The sequence below is a fragment of the Pleurodeles waltl genome, chromosome 11, assembly GCF_031143425.1.
Source record: "Pleurodeles waltl isolate 20211129_DDA chromosome 11, aPleWal1.hap1.20221129, whole genome shotgun sequence".
NCBI lineage: Eukaryota > Metazoa > Chordata > Amphibia > Caudata > Salamandridae > Pleurodeles > Pleurodeles waltl.
In genome coordinates, this window is record NC_090450.1 from 527,275,422 (window position 1) to 527,295,250 (window position 19,829).

The following is a 19,829-nucleotide window of genomic DNA, read 5'->3' on the forward strand; positions in this document are numbered from 1 at the left end:
ACAGAGATTATTCATTTGTTTATGAGATTTGGTGGTCCTGAAGTTAAATGCTGAGTGGCGATCTAAAATGGGATCCACTGGGAGATTAAAGTCTCCACCTACAATCAGTTTTGAATTTGGCAGTATTCCTGTCAGTTTCTTATTGATAGAAGACCATAACACAATATCGTTAGCATTAGTGGCATAAATGTTAATTACATATTGATCTTGAACACCAGCATTCAACCTAGTGAGCAGCCACCTACCCAGGGCATCATGTTCCGTAGAAATCACTTAGAGGCCCAAGCTCATCGAGATAAGAGTGAGTGCCCCATTCATCTTTCCGAATGCTTCTGAGCATACCACATCAGCTACCCAACCCCTTCTCATTGAGAGTGCATCTCTATAGCCAATTGTAGTTACCTGAAGAAGCACAATGTCACCTGCCAGACTTTTACAGCTATCTAGTATCTTTGTTCTTTTTACAGGATGGTTTAGTCCTTTGGTATTCAAGGACATCACATTAATGGACGTCATGAGTGACTGATAGAGTGTTTGGAGACGGACCTTGTCTGAAGCCTTGGAGGAGGGCCCGAGTTGACCCTAAATATGTGTGAGGAAGACGCTGAATACATTACTCCACCGTTGGAGAATGGACTGTAGGGGTTTGGGAGAGGAGTAGGTTATCGGGGGCAAACAACAATTAAAACAACAAACGGGTTGGGATGTCTTAGGAGCCACCATTGAGCCCCTTCCCACCATGGGGGGTCTGTAAGAGACAAGATGTTGTGGGAGAAAATGTGGAGGAACATGACACAATGCCCTGTTCACACAAGGCCAGTCTTAGAATCAGTGTTAAAGAGAGAGAAGTGTTCCTGCAGAATCTTGCTCGGGGAGGGGTGACTAATTTATCATCCTTTTCTATGAGGTGAAGTACGTGCATGTAAGGGCCCTTAGTTAGAATTAGGCTCTGGGTATAGCAGAGAACTCTTGGGAATTCCAAGGTTTATATAGAAATACATGGCTACTTTATACAGATCATAAAACCATGAGTATAAATGATAACAGCACAATAACTTATGTTTTGTGCAAGGATGCCTATGATAACAAGAAACAACAACACCACCCTTAACAATCTTGAAGGAGCACAGTGTGTCAGAGAAATTCGGTAGAGATGTTAGTGGAAAACAATACCATCCCCACCTGTGAAGGAAACAGGACTCATAAGTGTAGTGGCACCCAATTATACCACTCAACCCTCTCGAGCCATAGCAGTGACTAAAAACAACAAATGCACAATTGTAATGCATGTAATAAACCAGCAAATATGCACCCTAATGTAGAGATATACATTTGAAGAAAGTCACTAGAGTGCAGGCCTGTGATACAAAAAAAAAAATACTAACATAGCCATCAAACATGAATCAGCAGTTATATCATCAGAAGGATATGATATTGCTTTGAAACCGACTCAGCACCCATTCAGGTTTCAGATTTATTGTTGAGAAATGCAGCAAGGTCTGCAGGGTCTGAGAAAAAATGTTGGTCTGGTCTCTAAAGGTGATGCTGCATTCAAATGGACTAGAGAAAGGAAATGGAATTCCTATTTTTATGAGTCATTTCCTTAACACTAGAAAGCCTTACCAGTGAATTGCTGTTTCCTTTGCATAGACTTGTGAGATGGATTTTTCTGGTTCTGCCACATGACCGTCTTGATCTTCCTCATTTGTCCCAGGATTTGTTTCATATGTTGGTGTCTTAACGGTTTAAAGATCAAACCTCTTGGTGCAGTCGCATAGCTTGCTTTATGGGTCAGGACCCTATGGACTCTCTTGATTTCAAATTATTTATCAAAGGATATTTGTAAGACAGTTGGGATCCAAGAGAAAAGAAAATCAGCAACTGATGTGTGATTCAGTCCCCTTGGGAGTTCCAAAAATACAGAGGTTACTTATTCTGTTTCAGTCATCCTGTTCAGTTATTTGTTGTTTCAGAGCAGCTACTGATTTTTCTAGACCAGAGACTCGTTTAGACTGACCATTGTTAAAATCTTCAACTGCACTGATCCTTGATTCTGCAGCAGAAATCCTTATTGTTACGTCTTTAAGTTCATTGCATATTCCAGCCCCTTCCACTTGGAGTAAGTCAGTATTTGTTTTGGTACTTTGTGTCAATGTCATGCACCATGTTTAGTTTACGTAAGATAACATCCAGCTAGGGCGAGTCTGATTTATCTTTAACCAGAGACTCCAGGATGGGAGGGAATTGCTTTGTGAGTTTTAAGTTTTCCTTCATGGTGGTTTCTCTGGTTTCAGTCATTTTACAGTCTTAATTGAATTTCCTACCAGAAAGAGTATGTTACATGCAGACAAAAGCGTATGTTGTTGAGAGAGCTGCTCTTTCAAAGTAATAGACACAGGACCGCAATAACCACTGCACATGGCTAAAAGTTGAAAGATGCAAGGGGCACAAACTATGCACCACTATTTGTGGACTTATGGGCCCATATTTATACTTTTTGATGCAAACCAGTGCTGGCGCTGGTTTGCGTCAAAATTTTTACCACCGGCTAACGCCATTCCTACGCACCATGCGGGCGCCTTATTTAAGGAATGGCGTTAGCCGGCGCTGCGGATTGGTCAGAGTAAAAAAAAAATGACTCAAACCAGGCAGCGCCGACGTAGGGGAAAATGGGGGTTGTGCGTCAAAAAATGGCGCAAGTCAGGTTTGAGGCAAAAATCCTTAGCAAAGACAGGAGTCATGCCCCCTTGCCCAATGGCCATGCCCAGGGGACTTCAGTCCCCTGGGCATGGCCATTGGGCACAGTGGCATGTAGAGGGGCCGAGATTAGGCCCCCCATGCCACTTTAAAAAAATAAAAGAAAATACTTACCTCTACTTACCTGTACTTACCTGGGATGGGTCCCCCCATCCATGGGTGTCCTACAAGGGTGGGCGAGAGTGGTAGGGGATGTCCCTGGGGGCAGGGAAGCGCACCTCTGGACTCCTTCCATGGTCAAAGACCATGGAAGTCAGCCCACAGGTCCCTTAACGCCTGTCCCGACTCAGGCGTTAAAAAACGGCGCACATGAGGCTGTGCACCGTTTTTTAAGGCCCGCCCCCTCCTGTGCGTCAAAATGACCCTGGAGTATAAATAAGGCGCACAGGCCTTAAAGTCATTTTTTTGGCGGGAATGCCTATCTTGCATGCCATTAACGCAAGGCAGTTTCCCACATCCAAAAAAACGTGCACCATATTTAAATTTTGACGCCCGCGTGCGTCAAAGTTTAAATATGGTGCACGGATTGCGCCGAATGTGCGTCAAAATTGTTGATGCACATTCGCCGCAAACAGAGTATAAGTATTCCCCATGGTCTGCAAGAACCACTTCAGTTTTAGTGTTGTCGTATTCAGAGACTACCAAGAGGTGAACAAGAAGACAAGATCACAGGCAGTGTCCTTTGAATAAGAGCCACTAAATTGATCTGTTCTGCTCCCAGACACATATGTGCAGAAGTGTTTAAATGAATATAGAAGCCAAAAAAAACTCTGTATTGAGTTGAATGGGAGTCTCTAACATGAGGGCCACATCCAGAACAATCAGCCAGAACATCTTTGTTGTGGAAACAAATTTATCAATTAGTCAGTCCAAGCACAGTTCTATACTTGTGCCACTTAAAACTAAAGAAGGTGCTGCATGAAGGGTAAGTAGAGAACGACACCTGGCTCTGAGCCCACAATGGATGTCAGCACTGAATTCAAATAAGGCATAATCCCATGAGTGTGCTCAGATCTAATGCAAGGCCCTTAGGAAGAGGGGTCATATCAGGCAGAAGTCTCCTCAGTGCTCAAAGGTATTGTCCTAGCAAGGGCAGATCAGCAAGGCACTGGCAGGTTTGTTACTGCACAGGCGCTCGCTCCCAAATCACCAGCGATGACTAAGAGCAGTTCCAAGTGTTTCAGAGAGCGCTGAATGGGATATGGGGGCATACCATGGGACTGGTTTTCACTGCGTCACATTTGATATGGTTGTACTCACAGACCATGTGCGATATCGTCGATGAGGCAGGGGAGCCGAAGATCAACCAGTTAATTAGTGGAGTCCACAATTTTTGTTCCGATGGTGTGTGCATCCGGGAAGCCCCAGCCAGATTCACAGACAGGCCACACAGCATTGAGAAGGAGGGAGCGCAGCGCCTTCCGTCTCCCTAGTCAAGCACTGACTTGTTGGGGACATTGCCTAATACCACTCTGCTCTCTCAAGAACAAACAGGAGTTACTTCCCTCTCGAGTAAGTAGAACCCACTGTGTTAAGGTGCTCCGATCGGGACCTCCATAATAGAATGGCGCGAAGTCTGAGGTAGTGCAGAGGCCGAGATGCGGGGTGCCAACAAGATCCATAATCTGTCCACTAAGAACCTTGCTTGAATAGGCAATGTCCGACTGCATTTTACAGCCTTGTGCAGGAACGATGCTTTCGATTTTGGCAGGCATCGCACGAAGGGCTTGCCGAGCTCATGAATGAGCCACCATCTCTACAACGCTTTAATCCACACTATGCCCCTCCACTCTACATCACTCTGCTCCATTGTACGCCACGCCACTCCACTCTACGACACGCCACTCCACTCTACAACATGCCACTCTACACCACTCAACTCCACATTAGAACACTCCATACCATTTCACTTTATGACATGTCACTCCACTCTATGCCCCTTCACTCTAAGACACTCTATGCCATGTCATTCCATTCTACTCTATAACGCACCACTCCACTGTACCCTACTCCACTCTACAACATTCTACTCTGTTCTGTGCTTCTCTATTCTATGCCACTTCACATCACTTCACTCAACTGTACCACATGCCACTGCACTCAATGACACACTACTCCACTTAATAACACTCCACTCTACTCTACGACACTCTACGCCACTCCAATGTACAACACACCACTCCACTGTATGACACTGTACATCACGCCACTCCACTTTACGACAAGCCATTCCACTCTTTGCCACTCATCTCTATGCCACTCTATTGCATGCCATTCCATTCTACACCATGCCACGCCACTCTATACCACACCACTGCACTATGATACAGCACTCAACTCTGGACACTCCACTCTACACACCTCTACTCTATGTCACTCCACTGTATGCCACTCCACTCTACCCCACTATCACACAGCACTCCATTCTATGCCACTCCACTCTATGCACCTCTACTCTATGACACTTACTCCAACATACTCTACTCCACTCTATCCCATTCTATCCCATTCTATGACACTCTACGCAACTCCCTCTAAGCTACTGCTTGCCACTTTAATCCATTCTACTCTATGACACACTATTACATTCTCATCCACTATGTCACTGTACACCACTCACCTCTATACAACTCTATCTCATTCTAGTCTATGACACTGTACCCATTCCACTTTATGATCCTCTACAACACTCTACTCCACTCTAAGACACTTCACTCTACAACACTACACTCTATGTCACTCCCTCTACAACACTCTTTTCCACGCTATAACATTTTCCTTCATTCTACTATATGGCACTTCACTCAGCGACACTCCACATCTACAACAGGCGATTTGACTCTGTGATCCTCCACTCTAAGAGGCTCTACACCACACCACTGTAAGACATACCACGCCACTCTACTCTACTCTAAGACATGCCACTGTATGACATGCCACTCCACTCTACTCTACAACATGCTACTCCACTCTGCACCTCTTCGCTGTACTCTACGAGATGCCACTCCGCTCTACCATGCTCCACTCCACGACACTCCACACAACTCCTCTCCATTCCACTCTATAACATGCCTCTACATTTTTCAATATGCCACTGCACTTTACACCTCACCACTCTAAAACAATCTATGACACGCCAGTCTATGACACCCCACTATACTCTACGTCACACCATTCAAGTCTACGCCACTTCACGGCACAACACTCTACTCCACTCTATGCTCCTCCACTCTATGATACTCTACAACATGCAATTCCACTTCATTTCAGTCTATGATGCGCCACTCCACTGTATTACACCCCTTTCCAGTTTACAACTACTACACTCCACAACACTCCATGCCACTCCACTCTACAACACACCACTCTACTGTACAACATGGCACTCCACTCCACTCTACGACATGATACTCCACTCCATGCCACTACACTCTACGCCTCTCCACTTTAACACATTATACAACATCCTACACTATGACACACCACTCCACTCACCCCTCCAATATGGCACCCCACTCTACACCACTGAACGCTACTCTATGCCACTCCACTTAATGCCTCTCCATTGTAAGACACTTTACAACACACTACTTTTCTATACTAGACTCTACGCCACTCAATTCCACTCTACGATATGCAACTTCACGCTAAGCCACTCCACACTACACCCTCTACTCTAAGAAAGCCTATGACACGCTCACTTTGACACACCACTCCACTCTACACTATAACATGCCGGTCTAACCACTCTATGACACGCTACTCCACTCTAACCTATAACACAGTATTCCACTATATGGCACTCCACTCAATGCCACTCTACTTTATGACACTCTACTTTAAGCCACTCCACTCTAAGCCATTCTACTGTACCCCACTGTATGGCATTCTACTCCACTCTACAAGACTCTACACCACTCTACGATACTCTACTCCACTCCATGCAACTTTATTCTACAACACTTTACATTACTCCTAGCCACACCACAACACTCTGCTTCACTTTAGGACACTCTAAGCAGCTCCATGTATGCTACTGCATGCCACTGTACTCCATTCTACTCTATGACACGCTACTCCAGTCTACTCCATCCTACTCTACTACCACACTCTACACCACTCTATGCCACTCCACTTTGTGACACTCTATGCCACTCCACTCTGTGACACTCTACTTCACTGTACACTGCTCCACTCTACAACACACTATTCCACTTTATGCCACTCCACTCTACTTCACTCTATAACACATCACTCGACTATACGACACTCTCCTCTTTCTGCTCTATGACACTCAACTCTACAACACTCCAATCTACAACACTCTCCTACACTCCACTCTATGATACCCCATTCAGTGACACTCCACCCTATGCCCCTCATCTCTTAGACATTCTATGCCACCCCAATGTATGGCTTTTCACTCCACTCTACTCTACTACACATCACTGTATGACATGCCACTCCACTTTGGTCTATGACACGCTACTATACTCAACACCACTCCACTGTACTCTATGAGACACCCCTTCACACTACCACTCGCCACCCCACTATACGATGCTCCACTGCACACTACGCCACTCCACTCTACACAATGCCTCTCTACGCTATGACACACCAGTACACTTTACGACATGCCACTCCACCTCATGCTCTGCCACTCTGCGTCACTCCATGACACACCACTTCATGACACACCACTCCACTCTACAACACATCATTATACTCTATGCCATCTCAAGCTACAACACGGCTCCACTGTAAGCCCCTCCACTCTACACCAATCTATGACACTGTATGACGTTCTAGGACATGCCTCTCCACTCTATGATGTGCCACTCCACTTTATAATACACCTCTCCACTCTGACATTCCACTCCACTCTACAACACTCCACTCTACAACACTTCATGCCACTCCACTCTATGACACACCACTCCGCTATATGACACAGCACTCCACTCCGTGACACGCCATTCCACTCTATGCCATTCCACAACCCTCTAAGCCACTCTAATCTATACCTCTCCTCTGTAAGACACTCTGACATGCCACTCTACACTACTCAGCTCTACTCTACAACACGCCACTCAACTTTCCGCAACTTCACCCTATGCGAGTTCACTCTATACCACTTCACTCTACAACACTCTACTATACACCAAGACACTCAACACCACAATACTCTGCATTATGACACTCTACAACACTCCACTCTACACCAGTCCACTCTATGCCACTCCACTTTACTCATCTCCACTGTAAGACACTCTGTGACACACAATTCGACTCTAGGACAGGGCACTCCACTCTACGCTACTCCCACTCTACCACACAACACTACTCTACCCGCAACACTTTACACCACTCCATTCTATGCCACAAGACTCTACAGCGCTCTACAACACTCTAAGACACTCTATCGTACTCTACATCCCTCCAGTCTATGACCTCCTGCTCCACTCATTGCCACTAACATTTGGAGTTTTTCAGTGAATATACGTATATTTTACATATGATTACTAGGGTTTTATTTAATATTTTTTTTTTTTTTTTTAAATACGTAAAGTGGATCCCCCACTTCGCACAGCCAAAGCCGTGCGTAGCAGGCGTTTGGCCACAGGGCCATCCATCCTACCCAGAGGAAAACACCCCCATGCGTGCACAGCGAGGGAGTTAGCCTAAGGGCCTGTCCTGCAGCCAGGTCTGCACCCAACCTACCTGGAGGCAGCCAACCCCATTCTGTGCATGGCCTTCAGCTGTGAGCAGCAGGGTTTGGCCAAATAAATGTCAAACATTTTTAATCAAAACCATAAACATGTCTTTGAGTCTGTCTTCAACATTCTTTAGGCCACAAAATGCAGCCATTGAACTAACCATAAGATGTCCCTGCTCTCCAGCTGAACAGCATATAACTCCAGCTTGAAGTGTTTCATAAACAAATATGGTAATCTCTCCAGTGGTCATCTACTGAATGAACAAGGAGACTTACAATGTTTTTTATAATGTTGTTGGGGGGGACTGGTGTGCTATCTGTACCCCTACAACATTAATAAATGGTAAATTGTAACCCTGCCCCTTCTTGGGGCACCACAAGGAAACAAAACTATGTATTACAAGCCCTTGCATGGCTTTTTTGTGCGCTTCACCAGAAATCCTGAATATGAAATGAGCCATCCAACAAGTATGTGCACTTTGGGGGCTGCATGGGGAGACCCAAGTTTCCTGTGGCCCAGCATTGCTCCTCTGCCTGCACCCATCCTGGGTTGATGGTGAAAGCAACATTTTTTCTTTGTTGTTCCATGGTTGGCCTGTTCCCAACTGGGGGCCCCATAACAACCCCAAAACGTGAGCCCTTGGTGGAAGGCCTAAGACCCTCCCCCACCCCACCAGCTTCCCTGCCAGCCAACAAACGCCAACATGCCTGCTGGCCTTCATCACACTGCTTTGCACGGTATGTGCCTTCTCATGCACTCACTGCCGCATCCCTTGCAGTTTCGCTCCTACACCACCCAATTCACACACCTCACTTGCATTGCCTACATGCTCCTCAACACCATATCACTCTACAAACACTCCTCAGAGGTTTGGGACCTCATCAACACACACTCCCTAGACATCCTCTTTCTCACTGAAATCTGGCTCAGTCTGTCATCCATCAACACCATCTCAGTCGCCATCCCCCTGCTACAAGATTGTTCATTACGACAGGCTCCACAAAGCTGCAGGCCACACAATCATCCACAAACACACCATCACCTGCTCTACCTCAACAGACAAACCAACCACACTCACAGAACACTAGCACTTCATACTGTATATCAGTCACTCCATGACCATCTTAGGTACCTTCGCTTACCGAACACCAGGACCCCGTACCATCTTCAGCAACCTCCACACCAACTTCACCACTCCTATTGCTGTTAGATCCAATGATTTCCTTTTGCTCAGTGACCTCAACATCCACCTCGATGACCCAATGGACCACAACGTCACCAACCTCCTTGAGAGCCTCAAAAGCATCAGACTCACACACCTTGTGCTAGGCTAGACCCACATCACCCAACACACACTCAACGCAGTCTTCACAGCGAGCAACAAGTTTACCTTCAGCCACTTCACCCCACTCACATGGACCGGCTATTCCATCGTACACTTCTACATCAACGCACTCCACCCCAGCAAACATAAGCCAACCATTATCGAAAGCCGCAACTGGAACAACACAACAGAAGCAGACTGTGCCCACACTCTCAGACCCATCAGCCCCTTCTCACAGGGAACCTACAGAACAATTTACCCACCTTCAAAAGCTTGATCCCCAAATGCACCAACACACCCAGGCCCCCATGAAGAAGAACTCATGCTCAAGAATGCTGGTATACAGAAGATCTAAGAGACTCCAACCACTATTGTAAACAACTGGAAAGAAGATGGAGAACCAACCAAGACACCACCTCCAGAGACACCTACAAATCTGCTCAGCTCAAAGAAGCCAAGTAAGTGGCCCTCATGATCAGGCTCAAATCTTTCTCCAACTCAGGCTCTCCAACTCTTCAAAAGTGTCTATGAAATTACCAACTCTACAGCAGTCTCCAACACCATCATCCCCTCACAGATCCTTTGCGATAATCTTTCTGACTTTTTTCCAACAAAATACTCAAGATCTATACCAACTTCAAACCCGTCAAACCCGCCTACCATAGCACCCTCATCGTCAGAATCCAAAGGCCCACCGTGAGCTGGATCGCCTCTTTCCTCTCCAAGAGGACACAATGAGTCAGTCTCTCCAAAGTCACCTCCAAACACAAGAAGCACATCTGCAGAGCCTCTGGGCTCCTCCCTCAGCCCAACCCTATTAAACATATCCATCCCTCACCTGTATCATAAGAGCCAACTGCATCAACACTGTCTCCTACACCAACAACACTCAGCTCATCCTCTCCCTCACTGACATGAACAACACCAGCAGGAACAACTTCATCGCCTGCATGTCCAATGTGGATGCAAGAGAACTGCCTCAAACTCACAGACCAAACGGACATCCTGATGTTTGGAAATAAGAGCTTCCCTTGGGACTCCTTTGGGTTGCCCTCTGACCTGGGTCTTACACCTACCCCCTACAGATCACCCCAGAAACCTTGGCATCATCCTTGATGACAAACTCATGATGAACAAACAAGTCAATGCTGTTATCACATCCTGCTGCCACATCCTTGGAATGCTTCGCAAGATTTTCATATGGCTCCCCACAGACACAAGAGGCATGGTCACCCAGGCCCTTATCACCTACAGACTCGACTACGGCAATGCACTCTATGTTGGTATCTCCAACCAACTTAAGCAAAGACTCCAGACCATCCAAAACACCCCCACAAGACTCATCCTAGACATCCCCAGAAGCACCCACATCACTCAGTACCTCACTGAATTATACTGGCTACCCATTCAGAAACGTAGCAGATTCAAGCTGCTCATCCATGCCTACAAAACCCTTTACAACACAGGACCAGCTTACTTCAATGACTGACTCTATCTCTAGCAACTCTCCAGACAACTACCCCCCACCACTCCTTTGCACGAATCCTCCCATTAATGAATATAGATATATTCACTGAAAAAACTAAGGTTAAGGTAGCTTTATAGCTAGTAGGGGTGGGTGAAATATTCTGCTCTGCCGGTGAAATTGGAAGAGTTTTGCTGACTCTACGTTATGTTTGTAACACAGAATTGTGGCACAATTCTGCCAAACCCTCCTCGGTGGAATTTTGTTATCGTGCGCAGCTCCAAAACAGTAAGTTGGTGAGTGCAAGCAAGATATTGGCACCACCTGCTGTGATTATCAGTTGCTAAGAGGACATCCAGCAAGATTTCTCCAACACGGGCAGTCATAACTATTCACGGTCAGCATGCTGCCACTCGAGCAGGAAATCTACCCGAGTGGCAGCAAAATCAACTTGAGTAGCTGCACACTCTGGCATGCCACATAGTGCCGTTTGTGCTGCTTTGTGAGTGGAGAACGCTAAATCATAGAGCGAGCAGCGCAAGATGCCTATTTCCGCACATTGGCGGAACTCTGTGAAATCTCCATATAACTGAAGCTAGGCATAGAAAATCTATTCTTACTTACCTTGCAATATTTTGCAATCAGTATTTTGGCCTTATTTTTTTAATGCTTTGATATTCTGGATTCAATATTCAGGGTGCACACCTAATACACATACACCATGTTTCCTCGCTATCAAACAACAGAATGGGCCTTCCGCTGAGAAGTTGAAACTTACACAATACAAATATAGAAAGCCTTTCCACCAGTAACAAAAAAAACAATCAGCTCTTATTGACATACACAAAAACATAATGGCAAACATAATGAGTCTGCTTGGTTCTTAGATCACCATCAGCATGAAAATACACAAATCTTACAACTAGCACTTCCAAAGGTCTATTCAAATGACACAGTCCAACAAAGGGCTTTATGGATGGCTGTAAAATTTCCTAGTAGTATAATGGTCAAAATGTTCAATTTTCCTTGAGGCGAGGAGTCCCTGTAACCATCACGTAATCTTCTTTTTTCACTGAAGGAAAACAAGTCCAGCACATTTTATTTCTTGGTCAATGGTTGCTAAAGATTTCCTACTTCCCCCATCTGATAATGTTATTAAAATAAACCAGGATGTGTAAACATGTTTTGTGAGAATTTGAACCACTGCAAGTAGGCAGCTTGTTTGTCTTGTGTATGAATGAAAAACCTCCCTTATTTACGGTGTAATTAAAATCATGGTTCCACATCACGGAAACTTTCCTCTGGGTGGTTTTAAATGACCATACTGTCTGGGTCAGACCGCACAATTACAGCTTCCCGGGGTGTTCCTTACCTTCAGGCTGTTCTGACGTTTAACCTTGCCAGTGCTGGTATGAGAGCAGATCCATTTACTGATGCTGTTAAAGAGGTAACATATCGTCTTAGGAGAAGGAATGATGTTGAATGGTGGTGGCATGGTGCATTTGTCATCAAAGTAGCTGAGCCAGAGCTTCGCACGGGCAAACTTCCACTCTTTGTCTTCATGGTTCTGAAGGAATAAAGATGCACTTGAGCAATGAATAAATTATGCATTCAAAATACATCAAACAAATATATCAAGTTTCCTATCATTTAAAAGCCAATGAGGCAGATTTACTTAAGTGTCACCCAACACAGCACTGCAGCCAAAAACGCTGTGCATGCATTGTGCCACAGGGAGGGGGCAGGAGAGTGCCATGTCTACAGAGATATGGCACTAGCCTCCCCTCTCCCTCGCAGAGAATGTTGCTGTTGAGCGTCACGCACAAACTTTGTGCAAGGGTGTGTGGGTGTGGGTCTAGCATAATGTGTTGTTTTGGAAGGGTTCCTTTCCAGTACAAAATACTATGCCTAGTCAACTTTTAAAACTTTTTCTACCTTGTATGTGCGCTGTACAGGGCAGTGCGCATAAAAAGTAGGAAAAGAAATTAAAAATAAATGAAAAGATTTCTCCTATTAACACCATTTGAAAGCAAGTGTTAAAAGGATAAATATTTTCACGCAAAACCCTATCTATTTAAAAGCATGGGTGGTTACAGGGGAATGTCCATGTAACTCCCCCTTGACGTTAAGTAACACAAAGCAGCGCGTTGCGCTTCTTTACCTTACTGTTAGTCAATTTCCAGCGCAAAACAAGTTTTGCACAGCAAAATAAATAATTTTAAAAAAAACTTTCGTGCCTGACACAAACACACCACAAAATATAGTTAAATATACCGTTATATATATTAGGTCAGCGGCTATTTTAGCCCAACTACAGCAGACATTTTGGAACAGGCTTTCCAGTCATTCACCCACATTTGCTTTTTTTTTCAGAACTGATAACTCCCGTGTTTATTATCCATCTAAACTCATTACTGGCATTATAAGAGCATTCAATAATTTTTATGCAAGCATGTATACTTGTATTCTTGTTAGAGGCCTATCATATGATTAGAATCAAGGATTAGTAAAATAGAGAGAACGTTTACTGAGCTCATGCTAGTAGTTGAGGTGCGATACTGCGCCTGATAAATACGACGCCACAGGTGAGCCAAGTAACAGGTGCAGTATTATGGTATCATTCCTACATGAATCCATTTACAGTAAGGGATATGTCGTTATTCTGGGTTTTCACCTTCCACCATCCGCCAAACGTCAAAACTCCGAATGTGCAGTATTTTCCCTGCACAACTTTCCCCTAGTTTTACCGCGTGAAAATCGTGCAACTAAAGACCAAGGTACGGCCGTAATTCCTGAACATTTTGTAAATGGAATTTGGAATTCTCAAAGTCCTTGAACTGAGGCCATAAGTGGTTATACCTTTCCTCTTTATGAAGATTATGTGCACGTGGCACACCTTAATGGGAACCCATTGTTTTCATGAGTAGAATTCGAAAAAGGCCCCCAAAGCATGTTTTAGCTTGGTCTTTTAGAAGCTCATCAAATCCCAACTGGCTCCGATATCATAAGCTAGTGAAGTTTAGAAAACAAACAGGTCAATTTGACTTCTTGAGCCTATCGTGCGATTTTGACAGTGATTTAGAAAGTCAGAAGAGGTACATTCAAATGAGTTGTACTTGATGGAAAGAGTTCGGGCATCCACAAATAAGCCAGCGAGTTCTTGCTTATTTTGGTGGTTTTGGATATGCCGCAAGAGTGTCAGGCTTTTCGACATATGGGTGCGATTTAGAAAAGTGGTTTGAAGAGGCTTAGGGGTTCATCGAGCAGCTGGAGGATACAGGCAATCAGCCAAGGATGTAGGATGTCCTGTCCACCAAACTTCAAGGTTCCAGCCAAGCCATTTAGAGTTAGGGGACCTACTGGTGCCTACAAAAGCAGAACCTTAACTGAATCAGCTTTCAGAAAGCCTTGTCCAAGCCTGGCAAATTCACTGAAGTTACAGAGGTTCCATTCAGGCAGGAAGGGATCAATAGATAATGTCAAGTGGTTCTCCACCAGGGAAGTGGAACCAGGGGCTCTTCTGACCTGGCGTCTTAGTGACCTTCCCTTCAGGGTCTAAGTGACCCTACTAGTCTTCAGTGTATCATTTTTTGTTATTTTCACATTTCACTAGAGACAGAATACTTTATTGTGCACATATAAGTTATATTCTATTGGTTGTTTTTGTTTTGTTTTTTCTGTGTTTATTTTTAGTTCATTAACTTTCTTTTGTGCTTTATTTCTAGTGTTTATTTTTTAGTGTTAATTTATTTTGGCTTTTGCATTTTGAAATGGACGGACTGCAGAAGGAGCAGTGAAAGAGGAGCTGGTGGATACGGTGGTAATCTCTAGATACAAATGGTATAATGACAGTGGTCTGCATGGAGAGGCTATTGATGTTGAGATGCTCTCCAGCTTTCTTCGATAAGGTAAACTGAAAAAATATCTGAAACAGAGAGTGAAAATGGGGCTGATGAAGTTGAGGAAGATGCGGTGGTGCCTGACAGAGGGAAGGATGACAGCATGCATCTGACCACCAGCCAGCACAGCCCCTGGAGAAGGCAAAAAGCATCATACTTAATGTAAGTGGCAAGTCAAGCCTAAGAGATTCACAATGAGACACTGAAAGAGTTAAAAGGGACAGTTAGAAGAATCAAGGCCCACATTTATACTTTTTTAGCGCCGCATTTGAGTCATTTTTTGACACAAAAGCGGCGCAAACTTACAAAATACAATTGTATTTTGTATGTTTGCGCCACTTTTGCGTCAAAAGGCGGCACAAATACGGTGCTAAAAAAGTATAAATATGGGCCCAAGATTTCTGCCCCTTTCTCATTCGGTTTCACAAGCCCTGTTACCCACCTGCCAGGCTCACACAAGAAAAAAAAGTGATACCTTCAGCTCTCTGCCTCCATCACTGCAAAGCTACAGTAGAAAACAATGGGAAGTTGCTGATCCTTCACAAGTTGTCACACCTGTATTCACCATCACACTCTTGGTGGCTAAATGTCCTGTGCACAGAGTAATCGTGCCATAAGGGAAAAGAACAGTGCAAGATACTGTCCCAAAGTGGCAACATGGCTGTCATCTTAGGGCAATTTGCTAAGTGGGTTGCCACATGGCAAACAAGCTAATGTGGTTGGCCCTCAACTAGCATTTTTTGTAAGTGTGTGACCACATGACAAACAAGCTAATGTGATTGGCCCACAATAGGCATGTGTTTTGCTAGCATTAACACATCCCATCATTTTGGGGGCATGGAACTGTTTCATGGTGTCACATGTGTGTTGAGTAGCAGAGGGTGAAAGACCAAAAAAGTCTGGGTCCCAGTGAGGAGGATCAAGCTTTCTGCCGCTCATTCAATGACATGACGCGCATCAAACACCTTCACTCTAGACTTTGAACATTAAGGGTATAACTCTTCTTTATGTGAAAGCAGCTACACATTATTGGTGTGTGCTCGCTGCTAGACAATGTTGAAATGTGTAAATCCCCCACTGTGGGAACTGCTAAAAAACTTTGAGGTGAAGGTCTGTGTTTTTGTGTGTGTACGCTTGTGCCTTGGTCTGAGACAGGCAAAGAGAGTGGCAGAGAATGAGTGAGAAACTCTCCCCGTGCTGAAAACTGTTTTATTGTTAGTGATCATCAGCATTGCCCATCATCATTCAGGATTCATGGTCAGATTTATGTGCATCTGTAAAACCACCATGTCCAACAGTACCATTCGGTTTAACATGTCTTTTACTAAGAAACATGTCATCTTGGAGTCAGAGATGTGCCCACTCAGATGGTTCTTTTGCAGTCTTTTCGATTCCTCAGATGTTCTACAGAAGCCTCAGGAAGCTTTTTCTTCAGTGTTTGAAAGCAACAGTCTAACCCACTTTCATTGCACGTCAGTGCAAAGACATTCAATGACCACACACACAATGGAAACAGAAGACTGCAGTGGATCATCATCCTAGGAACAATGAGGAGTGGGGAGTGCCAGAGGGAGTACTACTTCACAGTTGTGAACACTGCAAACATTGCCTTGAAGTGGATGTTGGTGCAATCAAGAAGAGGGAACTGACAGACGACTTCCCATTGGCCGAATTTGATGCTCAGATGTTACCATCTTTCCTACCTCTGGTCACAGAAGTGAATTCCTACTGTTCTTATACCTTATTCTTACGTGTTCCCTTTCTGGATTAAGACTGACGGTATATGCATTCAGTTTAATGCAGGGGTCAAGGAAAAGTGCCCAATGTTTCTAATTATTCAATGGGATTTTTTGCAAAGATCATTACACAGGATTGTTTGGCCAGTCATATAATGTCTGGATCCCCAAAGATGTCGTGTTCCCCTTACATTCAGAATAGGTTCCTACTGAGCAAATATAGTGATGACAGTACTTTGCTAAGTGGCACAGCGCTCTGGCTCACATAATGTGTGGGCTTCTTAAACGGCTGTAGCATAACACAGACACTGTGCATTAAATGAAAACAAATTGTGATAAAACAAGTATTTAAAATGCTCACCTGTTTCTGTTTCCCTAGGTACAGAACGGCATGACTCAAGCAGGTGACACCTCATCTGTAATGCGGAACTTTAGTGGAGCAGCAATGACATTTTCGGCTTGTGTTGTGGGAGTCAGTAGCGTACCTATTGCCTTGCACAGCATTTCTGCCCCTTATGATGGCAAACTGTGGTCAGCTCTTGAGTGCTACAGCAGGCTTGTCGGGAACAGCCTACAAATCATCTTAAAGGTAAAGTATAACTCCAAGCTCAAGGGCAGCAATGACATCTGAGTTGTTGCATGCCGCATCAAAGCAAATATTTGAGTCTGTCAAATACCCACAATACAACAACAGTTCCACTTTCACCAAGAGGTCAGCTTCCCAGTGCGACTTACCATCAAACGGACCAAGTGGGTAGTTGATGAGTTGTTGGTGAGCAGCATACACCTTCTGGATAAAGTTTGTGCCTTCAACGGAGCTCCACATGTCCATGGTAAAGTGGACCTTCCTACCCTCGGACCCTTCCTTATGCAACACTTTAACTCATTCCTCATACCACTGTTGTAAAGAATTGGGAGCGAAACGGTTTTAAGGGGAATTTTCCCACGGGAATCAGTGCCTGCCTTCAGTTCAACAAAATCTATATTTTTTGTAATTTCTGCAACGGGGTATGGCAGACGGTTTACTACTAACCTTACTTCGTGTTTGGAATTAGGCAGACATATTTTTTCGTGTCTTCAGGAATGTTTATGACAATGCTCAAATGCCTGTCTGTTCCTATGATGTGAGGAGGGTGGGTCACTACTGAACTTCCCGATGTTACCTAGTCCTGGGATGCAGATTGCACCACTAACCATAAGGGAATCCCTTGCACCAAGAAAGCTACAAACTCGTCTTCTGTAACATGCAGGAGCTTCATAGAACTCCAAAATATGGAAACACATAAGATGCTTTGCAGGATACTGGCATGGGCTGTCACAAATATGCAACTGAATGATCACTGATTTGAGCTTGTTGTGCCAATTCTTATGGATGGTACAGCTTCATGTGACCCAATAAAGATGAAGTAAGGGATGAGCTCAGGCCTCCAATTAAAAACAAAAGTAAGACACATTTTTCAGCTGCCAATATTTGACTACCGGAAACTGTAGTGTGCAAAGGACAATTAGTGAATATATTTCTGTGCAGGCTGCAGGGAGTACTAGACGCTGAGCTATGTCGGGCTTTTTCTTCAGTATGCTTTGTGGGTTATAGACAACAGCTGGAACTTTCTTGGACCTTGTGTAAGGCCTAAAGAGCTTGTATTATGCGGTCATTTCACTTTAACCATGGGCACATTATGGTGTTTTGACTGATAATTCTTTCACGTTTATACACATGCAACAGATGAAACACACACCCTTGGTAACGCTCTTTCTGGTTGATACTATATCTAGCTGCAGATTCCTCACCTTTTATAAATCCCAGGTGGCAGTCTATATCCAGAAACTCTATAAAAGCTCTCCTACATCAGTAGGGGATGCCGGCTCCACCTCAGCGCCGTACATGACACTTGGTGACATTGCTGAAGCCATAAAGGCCCCCATCGGTGTAATGACATCAGTTAGCATCCATTTTTTTCTAACATGCCTTGTAGGTAACCAGATGACAAGTCCATAAAGTAGGTGCAGTTTACTTAGCATGTTGAAACCACATGAAGTGACCATGTGGTATAATCAGGGACGCAACAGGTAGGTGGGTGTTTCGGTGAGGAATCACCAAGTATAGTATCAACCAGAATTAAACTTTTGATGTTGAGTAACTTTTTCTTCTGATATTTCTACCTGAAGGTTCCTCACCTTTTGAATTGATTCCCCTAGCAGTGTTCCCACCAGGAGGTGGGTGCATGATAGTTTATACTATGAAACCTGGAAGCACTGAGCAAGCGAATTGACTTTCTATTCTCACTTCAGAGTCCAAACAATAATGGTTTGCAGTGGAGTAGAGTAGAAACCCAGGCTGCTGCTTCGCAAATGTCTGCAAATGGAACGCCTCTCGCCAGCGTAGCAGACAGCTCAGGTAGAAGGAGCACGAATACCTTCTGGTGGCTCATTGTACACCATTGTGTAACAGATCTTGATGCACAGATTTAGCCGTCTTGACAATGCCCTCTCATGCGTTGACTTGCAGTTCATCTTTCCGGCGTGTGCCACGGAAACCTGGTCATCCAACCTGAATTTATCAGTTCCGTTCACATAGAAGCAGACTGATCTCCTGGGGGTCAAGATGCTGTAGTCTTCCTTTTTCCTTTGTTAGATGTAAAAGAGGACAGAATGCTGGAAGGGTAATGGAATGAAGCAGGTAGACGGAGGTAACCATCTTTGGCAGGAAGGCAGCCCTGGTTCCCAACTCCAGCTTGTCTAGGAAGACAGAACTAAGTGAAGGTTTTGCAGATAAAGCTAGTGATTCATTAACAGATCTGACTGGTATACTAGTCATCAGAAAGACTCTTTTAAAAGTTAGCAGCCTTAAATGACAACTATGTAATGGTTCAAATAGGAACATATAAGAATGTGAGGAAAAGGTAGAGGTCTAGCTAGGGCATAATA

At 44.5% G+C, this 19,829-nt stretch overlaps 1 protein-coding gene across 1 annotated transcript in view; it reads right to left on the bottom strand.

Moving 5' to 3' along the window:
* TRPC1 (transient receptor potential cation channel subfamily C member 1) overlaps positions 1 to 19,829 on the bottom strand; it is a 230,879-nt gene that overhangs the window by 15,868 nt on the left and 195,182 nt on the right. Inside the window, exon 12 of the mRNA XM_069213913.1 lies at positions 12,639 to 12,833. Coding sequence (XP_069070014.1) covers positions 12,639 to 12,833 — 195 coding nt within the window. The remainder of the gene's footprint in view (positions 1 to 12,638; positions 12,834 to 19,829) is intronic.